General features: G+C 38.6%; 1 protein-coding gene across 2 annotated transcripts in view; it reads left to right on the top strand.

Annotated features, from left to right (window-relative positions):
- Positions 1-283: 283 nt before the first annotated feature.
- BOD1L1 (biorientation of chromosomes in cell division 1 like 1) overlaps positions 284-15,429 on the top strand; it is a 35,246-nt gene continuing 20,100 nt past the window's right edge. The window contains exons 1-9 of one of the 2 annotated variants that reach the window (XM_057374463.1): positions 284-403; positions 1,554-1,744; positions 2,906-3,517; positions 4,006-4,152; positions 5,435-5,604; positions 6,493-6,616; positions 6,959-7,103; positions 7,766-7,841; positions 8,732-14,798. In XM_057374463.1, the coding sequence (XP_057230446.1) occupies positions 1,561-1,744; positions 2,906-3,517; positions 4,006-4,152; positions 5,435-5,604; positions 6,493-6,616; positions 6,959-7,103; positions 7,766-7,841; positions 8,732-14,798 (7,525 nt within the window). In that variant the 5' untranslated portion in view covers positions 284-403; positions 1,554-1,560. The remainder of the gene's footprint in view (positions 404-1,553; positions 1,745-2,905; positions 3,518-4,005; positions 4,153-5,434; positions 5,605-6,492; positions 6,617-6,958; positions 7,104-7,765; positions 7,842-8,731; positions 14,799-15,429) is intronic. The other variant, XM_057374464.1, reaches the window with a different exon arrangement.

Genomic DNA, 15,429 nt, shown 5'->3' on the forward strand with positions numbered 1-15,429 from the left:
CCGCGCGGGCTCCGGCTCCTCTCGCGGCCGCGGGGCGAAGCGGGAGCGCCCGTGTTCGGCGGGGAGCGCGGGCCGGCCGGGCGGGCACGCACAGTCACATACACTGGGTTCGCGCGGTGTCTGCGGGGCAGCGTTTAACACGCTGCCATCGCCGCAAGGCTGCCGGAGCGGCTGTGCCTGCAGAGCACCGGGSCTCCTGTCTGTACCAGCCTGGCCTCCGGGAGGATAAAGAGCCACTTACCAATCCCTTCAGTCCAACCTCTGCTGTTGCTTCCTAGCCTGCCTACCAGAATTTGAGACAGCGCGTTGACAACTTTGTTTCCAATCATTTGGCGACTCATACCTGGAGTCCTCATCTCAACAAGAACCAGCTGAGAAATAATATCAGACAGCAGGTTCTGAAGTAAGTGACAGCTCTGGAGTTTCTCTGAACATGCTTGTGTACTGTGATAGATAATAAAGGTCAATGTAAAGTGGGCTACTTTCTTCAAAGAAACTTCTCAAAAAGCTTTTTTTTTTTTTTCTGTCAGTGTTTACCATGTGGTATTACTTGAGGTAGTCACTCACCATCAATATTAGTCAGAATTAGACTGCAGGTATTCTTTGATCTGATTCAAGTTGATGCAGGGATGGGAAACCTTGATTTTGACTTGGGATGTAACCCTTCARTTGCAGTTAGCATGTTTATAATTAAGGAGAAGTATTTGACAAACTAAACTCTGCAGGGTAAAGAGCTAAAGTCACAAAATGGAAAAATGGATTTAAATCTGAATTTAAATTCATCGAGATTCCTCCAGTCTTTCTTCTGAAATCTGAGATGCATAAGAAACATTAGGAAATTTCTTCAAAGTCCCCTGAATTTGGTCATTAAATTGGGTCAAACCAATAATGTGGGAACAAACTTAGTCAGTTGTGCTSTGGTGGTACCATTGATAACTGTTCTGAGGACTGTTTGGTTTATAGGGAGGGGAGCAGTTGTTCTTTCTTGTTAAGGGATCAGTGAGGACAAGAGGTAGCATATGTCCCACAAAAGGCTGCAGGGTTTCAAAGGGATAAGCTTTGTAGCTGTGGGTTTTCTATTTTATTTTACTGAAGATGAGGTCTCTTCTATAAAGCTGTGGAACTTGCCACCTAGTAGTGGCCAGAAAGTAACTTAGAGTAGTCACGAGTGGTGTAGTAGTTATTTGTACCTCATGCCTTCTGTAATTCATCTCTTTTATGCTGTGGGAATTTATATTTCTTCTCATTTTTTTTCCACAGATATGGTTTTTGCAGTTAGATAACACTTGTAGGTGTAACCAGTAATGATTTAACAACAGACTGCTTATTGTKCTAATTCTGTGTGCTTGGATTGTTTTGTTACTCTAGCACATTTTTTCTTACAGATCAGGCAGARACTAAATAAATAGCTGTAGGGATGCACAGAAAAGATTGGTGCTTCATTGACGTTTCCCATGAGTGTTTACATCACTTCTAAATGATCATGTACCATTAATACGTTCTCAAAAACTGAAAACTAACATTTCATACTAATTTATGTAAATTTGTTCCAGGTCTGGAATGCTGGAATCTGGAATTGACAGAATAATTTCTCAGGTTGTGGACCCAAAGATCAACCACACATTCAGACCTCAGGTGGAAAAAGCTGTCCATGAATTTTTAGCCACATTGAATCACAAAGAGGAGGCAGGTCCCAGTACATCTCTAAATGAGGAGAAAGCAGATGCTTCTGTTACAGTACAAGGTATTCTACCATTTCTCTGAGCAGTCTTAACAAAAAATGGGGTTTGAGAGAGTAGAAACATTGGCTAGGTTTGCTGCTACCGTAACATTGTTAGTATCAGTATTAGTGAGCTGGGCGTGCCATAACACTTGTCTCTTACTCTGTGTATAAAGGTARACAGCAAGAGAGATGTTATGACCATGTCGCTCTGTCAATTCTGTTTGAGATTATGAGGAATCAGTTTCCTGTGGGGAGAAAAGATGGTCTTAGTGTTACAGGATCAGATAAGATACAGCTGTAACAGAAGAATGATGCAACTTTTTTGTCCATTGGTAGAGGAAGAAAGTTACTTAAGAGACAATCATCTGTGCACTTGCTGTGTGCCATAAAATTTGGATGGCTAAGGTCCTAATATTGCCTCTCAACTACTAAACACTCCTGCWGGTGATTGTCCATTCTTTCCTGTTCTAAGAGACTCTGCAGCCATCCATCTGTTTATAATTTTTATGTAAATCCAAGCCTTTTTCCTGTGAGGCACACTTCCTTTAAAAAGGGTTAACAAGCCAGCTGCAGCTCTTAGTGCTAGTCCAGTCAACTCTTAGTCATCCATCTTCAGAGCTGGTTCTAAGATGATGGAAAAGTGATAAGGTATTTTTGGTAGTCCTGTTGTTGCATAGTCAATATGCTGAGTCGATTTTCCATGACATTTATGGAGATAGTAGAGGTGTGAGCTACCAGCCTTTTCCTGCAGCCTGTATATATATATATGTAGAATACATGTTATATGTGTACGTATTTTGCCCAGATTCCTCATCCTTCTTAGGATGTTGGTAAAGTTGAACAAGGACTGTGTTCAGAATGTCCTTCCCAATTGGAGATTGACAATCTCCACTTTCTTTAGCAGACCTCAGGAATAGTAGTGTGTCACAGAGCAGTGAATCTCTAGTGATCGTATGGTGATTGCTGYGGGAGTGCAACTTCTTGGAGTTCTGTTTGGTTGTTTTAACCAAAATCYCTCAAGGCAAAATTAGTCAAATATTTTAGTTAGTTAATAGATATTTTATAGATATAGATTAGATATATAGTGTTTATTCTGTTTCTTTTCACTTGTTTAACGTTCTGTCTGAACAGAATTACAGAAACTAAGGTGAAGTAAAACTCTGTTCTTTCTTACTAATCAAGGTGTCTCTGCTACAACTCCAAGTGCTAATGTAGCTAATGATGCAATGTCCATTTTGGAGACAATAACTTCCCTTAACCAAGAAGCAAGTGCTGCCAGGGCTTCAACGGAGACCTCAAATCCCAAGAACAATGAGAAAGCTGCAAAAAAACTCTCATCTCAGCAGAGCATAGATGGTAGCACTGATAAAGAGAGAAATGTGGAGGACTTGCCAGAGAGAGAGAAAGCGATTTGTGACCTTTCTGGAGAAGGGGCTGAAACATTTGCAAAGTGTGAAGATTCAAATGAGCTTCCCTGCCAAAGTGAAGAAATAAAAAATGCAGCAAAGGATACTAATATTGTGACTTTCACAAGTAAAGATCCTCAGCAGGAAAGTGAAGATGTAAAGAGTAAATTATTGGATAAATCTGACAAGAAACCAGACAGCAGTGAAAGAAGAAAAGAAAAGAAGGAAAAATTTGACAAGAAGTCTGATCATTCAAAGAAGAACGATGATACTGCAAAGTCAAAAGAAGAAAAGCAAGCAAAAGAGTCAGAACCAGTAAAACAGTTAGTTCCAGAAAAAAATAGCAATAAACATAAATCATCTGAAACCACTAAAGAAACTAAAGAAGGTATGGCATGGGCAATGCTCTTCCTCAAAATATTAATAAAGAGTGAGGTTTTTAAGTTTATTCAGGAGCTGAATCAGAATATTTGCAGTATTTGGATTCAGTGTATTTGGAATGTAAGTTTTCTGCTAATTCTGGCAAACTTGTCTGCTGGTGACAGTTGGACTTGGTCCATCTTTTAACAGGTACCTGAATTAGGAATTGGATGACCTTTGATTCCTCAGGTGTGTGATTGGTCATCTTAACCAGCAAGCTCTCTCAACAGTTCAGTCTTCATTTAAGGTTTATAGTTTTACCTCAGAAAGATTTTTGTTTTGAGTAAACCAGAGTTAACCTAGTAATATTTCATTAAGGTGTTAAAATTTTATTTTCTTATTTCTAATTCTTAACAATTTTTTTTTTTTTTATGACAAGATTGATGTTTTGTAAGAAAACATTCACATACAGTGTGGTGCCTTACAGCTCTTTGTTTTTACTTTTTCCTTTGCAAGAAAATACGTTAATAGATTCAGATATGGATGTACTCAGTGACATCACAGTCAGCTCTGTCCATACCAGTGACCTTTCTTCCTTTGAGGAGGAGAGTGAAGAGGAGCCTGTAATTTCTGACAGTACTGAAGAGGGCGAGATCACATCAGGTGGTAAAATAATTACACTGTTAACTAGCAATAAGGAGTATGTAATGCATTTTTGGAGTGTACCATATCATAAATTTGAGGATTTGCAATACTGTACTTACCTGTGAGAGAGAATTAGAATGTGGACTCTATAGTATTTGTGCAGTTGCAAAAGATGAGTAGTGGATTTACGCTGTGAATATTTTTTGATAGTTTGGTATATTCTAAACGTTGTTAATCTTTTTTATGCTGTGGTACTACATAGAYGACAAAAGCATGTAATGATGAATGTTCTGTAGGGTTTGTTCCCCTCCATTTTGCCATGAATTTGGTTAAACACTAGAGTGCTTTGTGACCCTGGGCTGGTGGTTGTAGCTGACTTTGTAGATCAGATTGGGTTTATAACTTTAGGATTCAGGAACTTGGCTGCAGTAGAAAGAACAGTAATGGGTCTAGCTTTAAAAATTCAGAAACACCAAGTTGTTTTGCCGACTGTGTTGTATTTTTGTGTTCTCCCTGTCTAGTACAGACTTCAGACTCTGATTCTGCAGTTAATAAAACTTTCCACYTTATAATGCAGAATGCCTTACTACCTGAATGAGTTCTCTCTAGTATGCTCACATCTTACCTTTTCTGCTCCAAAAATATAATTTAGAATCACTGAATTACTTGTGTATTCTGTGTCTTTGGTCTTACTTTGAAATATGATAGGTTAGGATTTATGACATGAAAGTAAGCCTTAAGTATGTTTCAGTAATATGAATAATTTGTACAGTATTGCACTATTTCTAGTAATCCTGAGAAAAGTGAAATAGATTTGTTTTTACTTGACTAATACATGTGTGTAACCAGCAGTGTGTTTGTGTGTGTATTTCAGTAATCCTATCTAGTTTTTAAGTGCTCGAATACTGTACTGATACTTATGTTGTGGGGAGAATTATAATTTAATACATAGCAGAAATTATATTGACTTTCCATGCATAGCTAGCTACTAAACAGTATGTATAAAGGGGCAGTGTGATTACAGGCAAGAGGGTAAACCTGGTTGTTGTGTCCTGGTTTATTGTGGGGTTTGTGTCATGCCATTTTTTGGCTGAAYGATGTACACAAGCACATTAACATCTTTTGATTTTTTTCATAATCTAGTGATATTTTTATGCTAAGAGGGTTTAATTTTTTTAACTTTGGTTTTAGAGTAAATAATTGTTAATACATTTTGAGTAGCTTTGCCTTCTCAAAAGTTATGTTGAAAGCACTGCCCTAATTTATTAATATATCTCCATACTCACTAACCTTCATTTAGATGAAGAGGAGAAAAACASTCAAAGTAAGACAAAGCCCCATGGTAACGAGCTGAGTGATGGGAAAGTCAAGCCTGTTCGCCATGCTTATGTTCGCAAGCCTTTCCTGTACTCCAAATACTTCAGTGATTCCGATGATGAACGAACTGTAGAACAGCGCCGTCAGTCCATTGTAAGTGTGGGGTTTGCTACTGCTCACATTCTGACCTCAAAACTTTTTTGAGCAGAAATTCCGTTTCCGTTTTGGTAGTGGTTTCTGCGAGGGTGAGTCTTCTGTTTCTTCTCCCTTCTGCAGTTTTTTTCCCCTTGTGTTACAACTGCCATTTATTTGTGTTTCCATCAGTATGACACAATCTGATCTCCAGTAGCGCTCTGCTCTGCTGGTTATAGTTTGAAGGCTTCGGGCAGTGGAAGCAGTGACAGTTTTCTCYTTTCCCTCTCCTGAAAATACACTGACAATTTTTAGAGAAAAAAGTAGCCCATATCTATCTGCAGCCTGCATTCAGTGGGGTTTTTAGTAGATCAGCCTTGTGTTGAGYACTGCAGGAAACTTCATTACACCAGCTCTTTCCAAATGTAGTCCTTATTGAACATGGAATCAGTAGTTTGTAGCAAGTCTGCAGCCACTGGGAATGGAAACAGAAATTTAAGCATGTGCAGACAAATAGAAGGGATTTAAGCATGTGCATGGCAGAGGGGCCAGCACAGAGAAGAGGGAGCAACAGTTCTTTTAGATTTTCTCCTTTGCTCAGGTACATATATTTATAGTTATGTATATAATATATACGTTGTGTATATAGTGTATGCACATACAAATAAAACATACGTTCTTTGAGAAGGTCTCATAGCTTCAGTCTGCAATGAAATTCTGGAACCCAGCTGATTTCACTACACAAAAATGTTAGAGGATTCCATTAACTTTGATATTATTTCTAAGGAGTATTTATGTTTTAGTTTGCCTTAAGCTACAGCATTCARGTTTTTATGGGATTTAGACTTGTAGTCCAAGAATGCTCTTTGACCTTACRATAAATTGTTTTCCTTGGTTTTGTATCTCTAGGCCAAAGAAAAGGAGGAGAGACTCCTAAGAAGACGAATTAACAGAGAGAGACTTGAGGAAAAACGTAAACAGAAGGCTGCAGAAAAGACAAAATCCCTAAAAGCTGGAAATCAGAATGCTAAAGGTATGAGAATAAAATCTTTGAGCAGCGCACACCACCCTGTGCTCTCTTATTCTCCGTAGAATAACACATTTAGCTTTGAATAATGGTCTCATAGGTCTCTAGTCATTTTCCTCTCTTAATCCATCATCAGTGATGTAACAGAAAAAATTATAAGGCGAAATATTAATAAGAAGTTCATCACTTTTTCATATATCCATTATATTGCTTAAGCTCAATTAATCCCTATATAATTGCTGTTCTCTGCTGCACTATTGTACTATCTGTACTGCTTTCTGTCGTGTTTATAGCTGAAACAGTAATATAACGATGTGTATGTATTTCACCATTTGTGTATTATTTTAGGAAAGAGTGGCCTGCACTTAGAAGAACCTTCATCAAAAAGTCTAGAGTCGAAAACTACTGGTACCAGCATTAAGGATGCGCTTAAAGAACAGAAATTTTTGGAAAAAAAAGTGGCCCTGAGCAGAAAAAGAAAAAGAGATTCAAGGTACTTACATATTTGCTCAAAAGGAGTTAAGGTTTTGAATATTCATTTTTGCARATTGGAAAGTTTCTTTTTAACTTTGTACTTAACCTTATCCATTTTAAGTTTTCTCTTAAAATATTTGTGTAATTTTATTACAAATAAGCATGACATTCAAGAAGAAAATTATAACACTTAAATATGTTGAAGCTCAGACTGCAGTAGCAGTCTTTATATGGCTTTTCACAGAATGGTAATAAAGGCATGAGAATGGAGAGCTTTTACATGTTTGTGCATCTAATAGACAAGTCAAGTTGGCTTCATATTCAGCTTGATGTTTTATGTAGATATGTACCTGTGTAGATAGCTGTCTACATACAGGTAAATATGTGGCCAGGAGAACTCTTACCCCTTTTTGTAGGGACAAGAGCAGTACTAATGTCATACTAATACTTCTTTGAACCACTGGTATTCAGGATATTTTTCAGGCTGATAYTATATATAATTTTATAAGAGAAAAAAGTCTGGGCGAAGTGGTTAATCGGAAGTTGGGTGATCATGTTCTGTTTCTGCATTTTTAGTGGGCATTTCTCTCTCACCCTCAGCTTTGAAAGCAGAAAGTTTACAAAGTAATGTTAGGCTGGTACCAATTCTTCTTTATTAAATTGTCCAAATATCTTCTTCAGGCGTGTTGAAGATAGCTGCAGAAAGAAAAATGAGCCATCTGAAGAAGATTCTAAAGAAATGCAAAARACAAATGAGGTAGGTGTCCCTTAAATATAAACCTTATGATCTTCCTTTTAGTTCTAATAGTACTCTTTCATATGTCCACACCAAACTGCATATAATTAATTCCATTTATTCACACTAATTAGTTTTTCCTGCCTGTTCCTTCAGTTGTGTTAGTAATCTGACATCACTGCAGTAATGTTTTCTGAATTCCAGTAGCCACTGAAATATGGTCCATGTATTCAGTGTTGATGCATGTTGATGCATGTATCAACAAACCTGAGATGCAGTTTGGGCCCTATTTTATGAAGCATGCTGGGTTTTAAAAAAGAGTCATGTCTTTTATATGCAAAGACTTAAGCTTGATATGTTTAAACCTCCCACTGGAAAGTTAAACTGACTGTGCTCCAAACACAAAAGAAAAAATTTGATGGTGAGAATTTCTCTGAATAACATTGTTTAAGTTAAAAAAAGGTGGGAGTGGATGTTCAAGTACAAGTCTGGATTTATCTTTTTTAGGTTTTGCTGGTTTATTTCACTTTGGATTTGTTGTTACGGTTTTGTTTTACCAGACAGCATAATGGCTGTTTAAAGTAAGTTGCAGAGTATTGAAGTTGTGATGGTCTATTCAAAAATCAGTTTAAGTCATTTTAGAAAAATTACCTTACAAAGAAAAGGTAATGACTGCTTAATGATAACTTCTTTTGCTTTGGGTTTTTCCACAATAGCAGATTGTTGAAATGAAAATGGCAGCTCTCATTTTCTGACTGACTGTATTTTAGATGATTTTTTATTRCACTGTTAAGTGTATTCCCTAGTGTGTTGTTTTTTTATCAAGAATTTTCGTGCTTGCCAGTTCTGTTCAGTCAGGTGAAGGAACTGTGTAATATGTACTTATATATATTAAAAAATCTCTTTTGTAGACTTGTGAAAAAAATTCTTCCAAAGAATTGAAGCACAATCATGGGAAAAATGAAATCTCTAAACAGCCTAGAAGACTTTCAGAATGGGGGCATTCTGCTGAGGAAAGCAAAAGTGATTCTAAAGCAGAAAAAGAACATAAAAGAAAAACCTCCACTTCTCTTCAGGCTGAAGGAGCTCAGCCGGACAGTGAAACAAGGGATCCAAAAAGACAACTGGATAGATCGGAAGTCAATACTGAAGAACCACAGAAGCAGAAATCCATATTAAAGAACGAGAAACACCCCAAAAAAGATACTGACACAGAAATTCAACATACAAGAAATTCTGCCAAAAAAGAAGGGAAGTCATGCAGAGATAAAACTGAAAAGGAAAGAACAACTTCAGAAGATAAACTTTCGTTAAAGCACAAACATAAAGGAGATGGTATTCACAAGTCAGGTGAAGATGCTGAGCTTCATTCATTTGAGAAAAGTTTGAAAGGAGAAGATGGTGGCCAGAAACATAATCAACAAATAAAGGTTGCCTCAGATGACAAATGTGAAAGAAAAAGTAAACACCGAAGTGAACGAAAAGTATCAGTAACAGGAAAAGATGGGAAAACCCCTTCTGAATCAACCTTAAAAGCTGAAGAATTGCTGAGGAAAGATAACAAAAAAGACAGACATATCTCAACAGACAAATCAAGAGCAGAATGCAAGACCAAAAGGTCCCTGAGTGATTCTAAGCCACAGAAGGATTCCCTAAGTGCCTCAAAGCAACCTGGTTCTGCATCACACAGAAGGAGTGAAAGCTACTCAGAAGATAAACATGAAATAGAATCAACCAACTCTGATAGTAATGTAAAACATGAAGATGGCGTTCATAAGGATAGACGAAGATCTAAGAGCCTTGCAGAAGACAAGATTTTGTTAAAGTCCAGGTCAAAGAGTCATAGTAAACAGTTCAAAGCATCTGAAGCAGAATTACAAGAATTAACAAAAGACACTGGACAGAAACTAGACAAAGATAAGAGCTTGGAAGATAATGATTCAGATAAGCAACACAAATCCAGGAATGAAGATAAAAGTTTGGAGGAGAGTGGTGCTGAGTTTCAGCTTACAAGTGGCCCACAATCAACTCAGGGATCACAAAAAGACTTTAGTCACAGAGTTAAGTTACATTCTGGAGAAAAAGGGTCTGTAAAAGAGAAATACAGAGGTGATAAAGATTCAAGTAATTCCAAACTAGAAAGAAGGTTCTCTGCTGAAGGTCATAAAAGCAGAAACTTAAAGCACAGCAACAAGGAAATAAAGAAAAAGGAAGAGAGCATCAAATTGGAAGATAAAGATACTAAAGAAATGGATAGTGGGCATGAAAGAGTATCAAATGCCACAGTGGCAGTGGATAAAAAACAAAGCAAGAAGGTATCCTGTGAAAGTAGAAAAGGCAGCATATCAAATCAAGATTCACTTAAGGAGGAAAAGCAATCAGCTASCACAGCTGAAAGCAGCCAGGCTCCAGCCCCTCAAAAGGCAGCTATGAATAATGATAAGTTGCATTCTGGTCATGAGGAAGAGCTGATGGAACTTGATTTGACAAAAACAAAAGCACAGGAAGCATCTAACACTGAAGGAAAAAACATTCAAAATTCTCTCCAAGCCACAGATGCCAAGTGTGCARCAAAACAAAAAGTATCTCGCTCTATTTCAAATAAGGAGTTAAAACGCAGCTTGGCAGATCCTGTAGCCTGTGAATCACAGTTTCTGCCTGCAGCTGAAAAAACTGTTGAACAAGAGGATACTTCTAATAAACAGCTTGGTGCCTTAGACAATTTGTCCAAAAAAKCTTCCATGACTCAAGGACCCAGTAAACAAGGGACTTGTAAAATGAGCATTGTGAATGAAACAAGTGGTAGAATCTTAAAGAATGTGGCCAGTAAGGATCAGGCCTCAAAAGATAGCAGAAGACCAAAGAATTTAAAACCTGTGATAAATTCTAATTCAGAGGATGTTCCTTTAGCAATTAATTCTTCAAGAGAAGATGCTGCTGATGCAAAGTCCATGGATATGGATATCTCGGATTTTACAGATTCTTTAGGTAGTATGTCTAAAGAATGTCATAATTCAGATGGGACTTCCTTATTGAAGAMTGATACAACACAGGTTGTATGCATGGAGCAAGATAGTGCAGTGCTGAGTTCTGTCATAAAGGATGATGGTGACAGCACCATCATGGCAAACAGTATAGAAAAGAATAATGAGGTGTCTCAGCCTAATGAACAGGCAATGGAAGACAGTACAGCTGGGTTATGTAGCCGAGAAGATTACAATGAAGCAGCAAAATCAGAAAGCTCTCAGGATAGGAAGCTAAAAAGAAAAAAGGGAAACTTGAYGTCTGACATAACTAAGGATTGTGGGGATGCAACAGCAAAAGAACTTACCCTAAGAAGAAAAGAAAGAGATCCTTCCACAAAGGGAGAAAGAAGCACAATGATGGATAGTGTGGAAAAGAACAAGGTGCATGACACTGATGATGTGATCCAGTCTTCCTCTGGTTTAGTGCCTGAAGAAGTTCCTGAGGAAACTGTTAAAGCCTCTGTTGCAGCTAATGGTCAAGAAGGGGCTAGCGTGGTTGGCATGGAAGACAAAAATGAAAACAATGCTGTAGGTACCAGTGCAGGAAGTAGTAAACTTAGTTCGTCGTACAGCAGCCTACAAAAAACTCCAGCCACTGTGATAGGAACTAGCACAGAAAAGATCGTTGAGAGCACTGCAATGGCRACTAGTACAGGAGGAGAAAGAGCTGAGGGTACCTCACATTCTGAGAAGGACAGTGATGCTACAACCACTTGCTCAGAAGAAGAAAGTGAGGTGACAGTAATCTGCACGAGCATAGAAGCTGATGAAGGTTTCACAACAGGCATGTGGGTAAAAAGTCGTGAGGGCTGCAGTTTTGTCACAGGAGCAGATATTRGTGACTGTACTGTTGCAGCAGCTGAAGAAAGTGGTGGCAGTGTTGTCACTGAAGGATTAGCAGAAAGTGAAAGTTTCCTAACAAGTACAGAAGGAGGAGAAAATGGTGACTGTACCATGGTTGATGCAGAAGAAGGTGGTAAGGATTCAGCGAACCCAAGTGGAGTAGAAATYGAAGACAGTGTGAATAGTGCTGGGACAGAAGAAAAAGATGATGCTGTGACTAGTGCAGGCTCTGAAGAAAAGCGAAAGACCTCAACTTGTGTAGCTACAGGSAAATTTGAGAGTTCTGTGTCTTGCTTAGGTGAAATGGAGAGTGATGGAGCTGTAACTAGTGCAGGGACAGAAACCGGKGAAGGGTCAACCAGTGGTGATAATTCAGGTGAATTTAGGGGCAGTGTGACAGGTGGCCAAGTAAAAGAACATGAAGGCACTGTGACTTGCACGGGTGCAGAAGAAAGAGGCCATAACTTCATCATCTGCTCTGTGACTGGCACAGATACCCAAGGAGAAAGCACTGTGACTGGTGCATGTATTGCAGTGGTCACAAATGACAGTGCCGTAGCTGGAACTAGTGGTGACAAATCTGAGGATACTGTAAATGGTGAAAGTGCAGTAACCAGCACAGGCATAACCCCAGAAGATGATGCAGAAATTTCAGCCGTCTGCACAGGGCTAGAAGACAGCAATGAGGGATTTGTAGTTTGTTTAGAAGCTGAAAAATGTGAAAGTCTAATGGACAGTACAAGGGCAAAGGAAGAAGCCAGTATCACTACAGTCAGTGTAGGTATATGTGATGATGAAGGCTTTGTGACTAGCACAGGCTCAAAAGAAGAGGATGAAGAAGGAGAGGACATTGTGACCAGTACWGGAAGAGGAAATGAAGAAAATGAGCATGCATCTACTTGTACAGGAATGGAAAATGAAAATGCATTAATTTGTATAGGTGCAGAAGAAGGTGAAAGTTCCATTATCTGCATAGTTGCTGAACAAATGGAAGCTGAGTCAGGAGTGGCTGGCACAGATATAAATAAGCTTACCGTCRACAGCATGACAAGCACAGAGAAAGAAGCTAATTGTGGCACAGACTGCAAAAACGATAAAGGCATTGTTGAAAGCAGTGTAACCAGTTTAAGTGCTGCAGATGAGGGTGCCCTGGCTGCACAGACAGGAAAGCATGAAGGTAACTTGGTTCCTTCGGATGCTGAGGAGTGTGAGGGTCCCATGACTAGTGCTATGGCAATGCATGATAAGACTCAGTTTGGTACTGAASACAAACATGAGAATGCCATGACTTCCTTTGACAGCAGAGAAYTTGATGCCTCTATAAGTAGTGCAGTTCCAAAAGAAAACGATACTTCTCTTATTCCTGCTGACAGAGAAGTAAAAGTGAAAGGTGAAATCATCTCTACSAGCACAGTGGAAGATGCTCCCTTACATTCAGCCATGGGTGCTGAAGAAGGTCCACTTGCTGTTGCAAGAGTAAATGAAAGTGGGGAAAGCTCTATGGTCTTAGACACTGAAGACACAGTGCCTATGCCCAGCACAGCTGCAGAGTTTAAAGATACTTCTAGCAGTAAGCAGGAGAAAGATGAGTGCACTATGATTTCCACCAGTATTGTAGAGGAATTTGAGGCTCCTATGTCAAGTGCAGCTGTTGAATATGATGGTCAGCTCCCCTCTGTGAAAACAGAAGAAGTAAATGAGAATGCTATGGTTTCCATAGATATGGAAGTATACGAAGTTCCCATGCCTAGTGAATCCAGTACAGGAGGAGATGATAACGGTGATGATGGAAGTCACCGTACTGCTAGTGGTAAGGAAGAAAAGGATGAGTGTGCTATGATTTCCACAAGTGTCGTGGAAGAACAAGTGATCCTAATGTCAGGTGAAGTCACAGAAGAGGCAGTTCAACATATCTCAGACACAGAGTCAAAAAATGAAACATTAATGATCGCTACAAGTACAGCAGAATGTTTTGAAGCTCCTATGTCTAGTGTAGCTATGCAAGATGGAAACAAACTCAGTGCTTCAGAAACAGAAGGAAGATATGAAGCTGCTATGATCACTACAAGTATGACAGAAGAATGTGAGATAGTCCTGATCAGTGCAGCACCACAAGCTGAAAGTCAGCTCATTGTAGGAGGAGATGAAGATGCCATTCTCTCTCCAAATGCATCAGAGGAATGTAAGGTTGTGRAGACAACTGCAACTGTAGATGAACAGTTTGGACTAGCTGCTTTCAATGCAGATGGGAAAAGCAAGGGTTCTGTGATTTTTGTGAGAGAATGTGGTGCTCCTGTGCTAAGGGTTGCAACTGACAGTGAAGATCAACACACTGCTTCAAATACAGGGGATAAGGAGGAGGGAGCAGTGATCACTCTGAGCACAATGGAAGAATGTGATAGTCTCTTCACCTTTACAGTCATAGAAGAAGGTCAACTTGCTGCTGAGAGTACAGAAGTAAAAGATAAAAGTGAAGAAATTTTTAATACTGCTAGCCAGATTGAATGCATCCTATCAAATACCGGCCCAGAAAAAAGTGGGAACTCTTTACTTGTTATTGGTAGGGAGAATGAGACACATGAGAATGGGGTGAGGACAGAATCAGCAGCATCTCAGGCCACAGTAGACAGTGAAATCGCAGAGACAGATGAAAATGCAGTGAACCTCATGARTGTAGATGAGGCCCTTTGTGTGGAGATTAGTACAGAGGCTGCTGAGAGTCCTTCCCCAGAGGCAGGTGAGGATGATGAACAAGCTGAAGATGTTTTGCATGAGGATGTAACATCAGAACTCTCCTGTACGATGTCAGAAACAGTGATAGAGAGTGAAGCTGTAAAGAATGTAAACCATGAGTTAAACTCAAGTGACTTTTCTGAAAAAAGGACTCCCCTTCCTAAGACACAGGCTCTTTCCTTAGTTTCTGCAAATGAAATGACTGTAAACAGCCATGGTGAAGTAACAGTAGAAGCAGACTTAGGGAATAAAAGGGACCTCCCTTTGTTTCATGTAGAAGAGCTAAATGACAGTGATGACAAAACCAGCTTGGTCAAAACAGATGATACTGGCACTGAAGTTTCTTTTCAGAAAAGTAATGCAACCTTTAATTCAGGTGAGGATTTTTTTTTCTTCAGTTTATTAGTTGTCATAAATAGATGGATTTTGCCATTATTATTGTTAGAAATAACTTGCACTCTTTAAATATACCTCACCTTTTGTTATTTGCAAATTAGTTATTAATGCATTTAAGAATTGRTGACAGATAAATAAGCATGTGATTCTGCATGAATAGGACCAGCTGAACACACATACCTGAGTTGTGTTAGAAGACAAATAATAGAGTGCAAAAAATTACTAAGAATAATTTTAGTAACTTTAATTTTAATTAAAGTTGTGAGCTAATACATAAAGTGATTTGCAAGGGGTAGTTATTGTAGAGCTACACATGGGTTTCATTATTAATGTGTTATAAAAATCAGAAAGGCTTTTTAGGAAAGCATTTCATTTTGATGTATGTTTATGATTTTAGAAAAGTAACTTCATAGTGGTTTTGAAGGTTAAGCAAACAGCAGATTTTCTCTGGATGGTTATTTAGTGTCATGTTCAGAATCACTATCTTACACTTAATTTTGTCTTGTGAATACACTTGAAATGGTTTGCTTTGTGTTACAAAGGAATCAAAAAATCATGCTAAATAAGTATTTTAAGTGAGCAGTAGATGTCTATTTTAAATAGAAAATAAT

This window comes from Malurus melanocephalus, unplaced genomic scaffold (assembly GCF_030028575.1).
Source record: "Malurus melanocephalus ecotype Western Australia unplaced genomic scaffold, MMel_1.1 scaffold_225, whole genome shotgun sequence".
Classification (NCBI taxonomy): Eukaryota; Metazoa; Chordata; class Aves; order Passeriformes; family Maluridae; genus Malurus; species Malurus melanocephalus.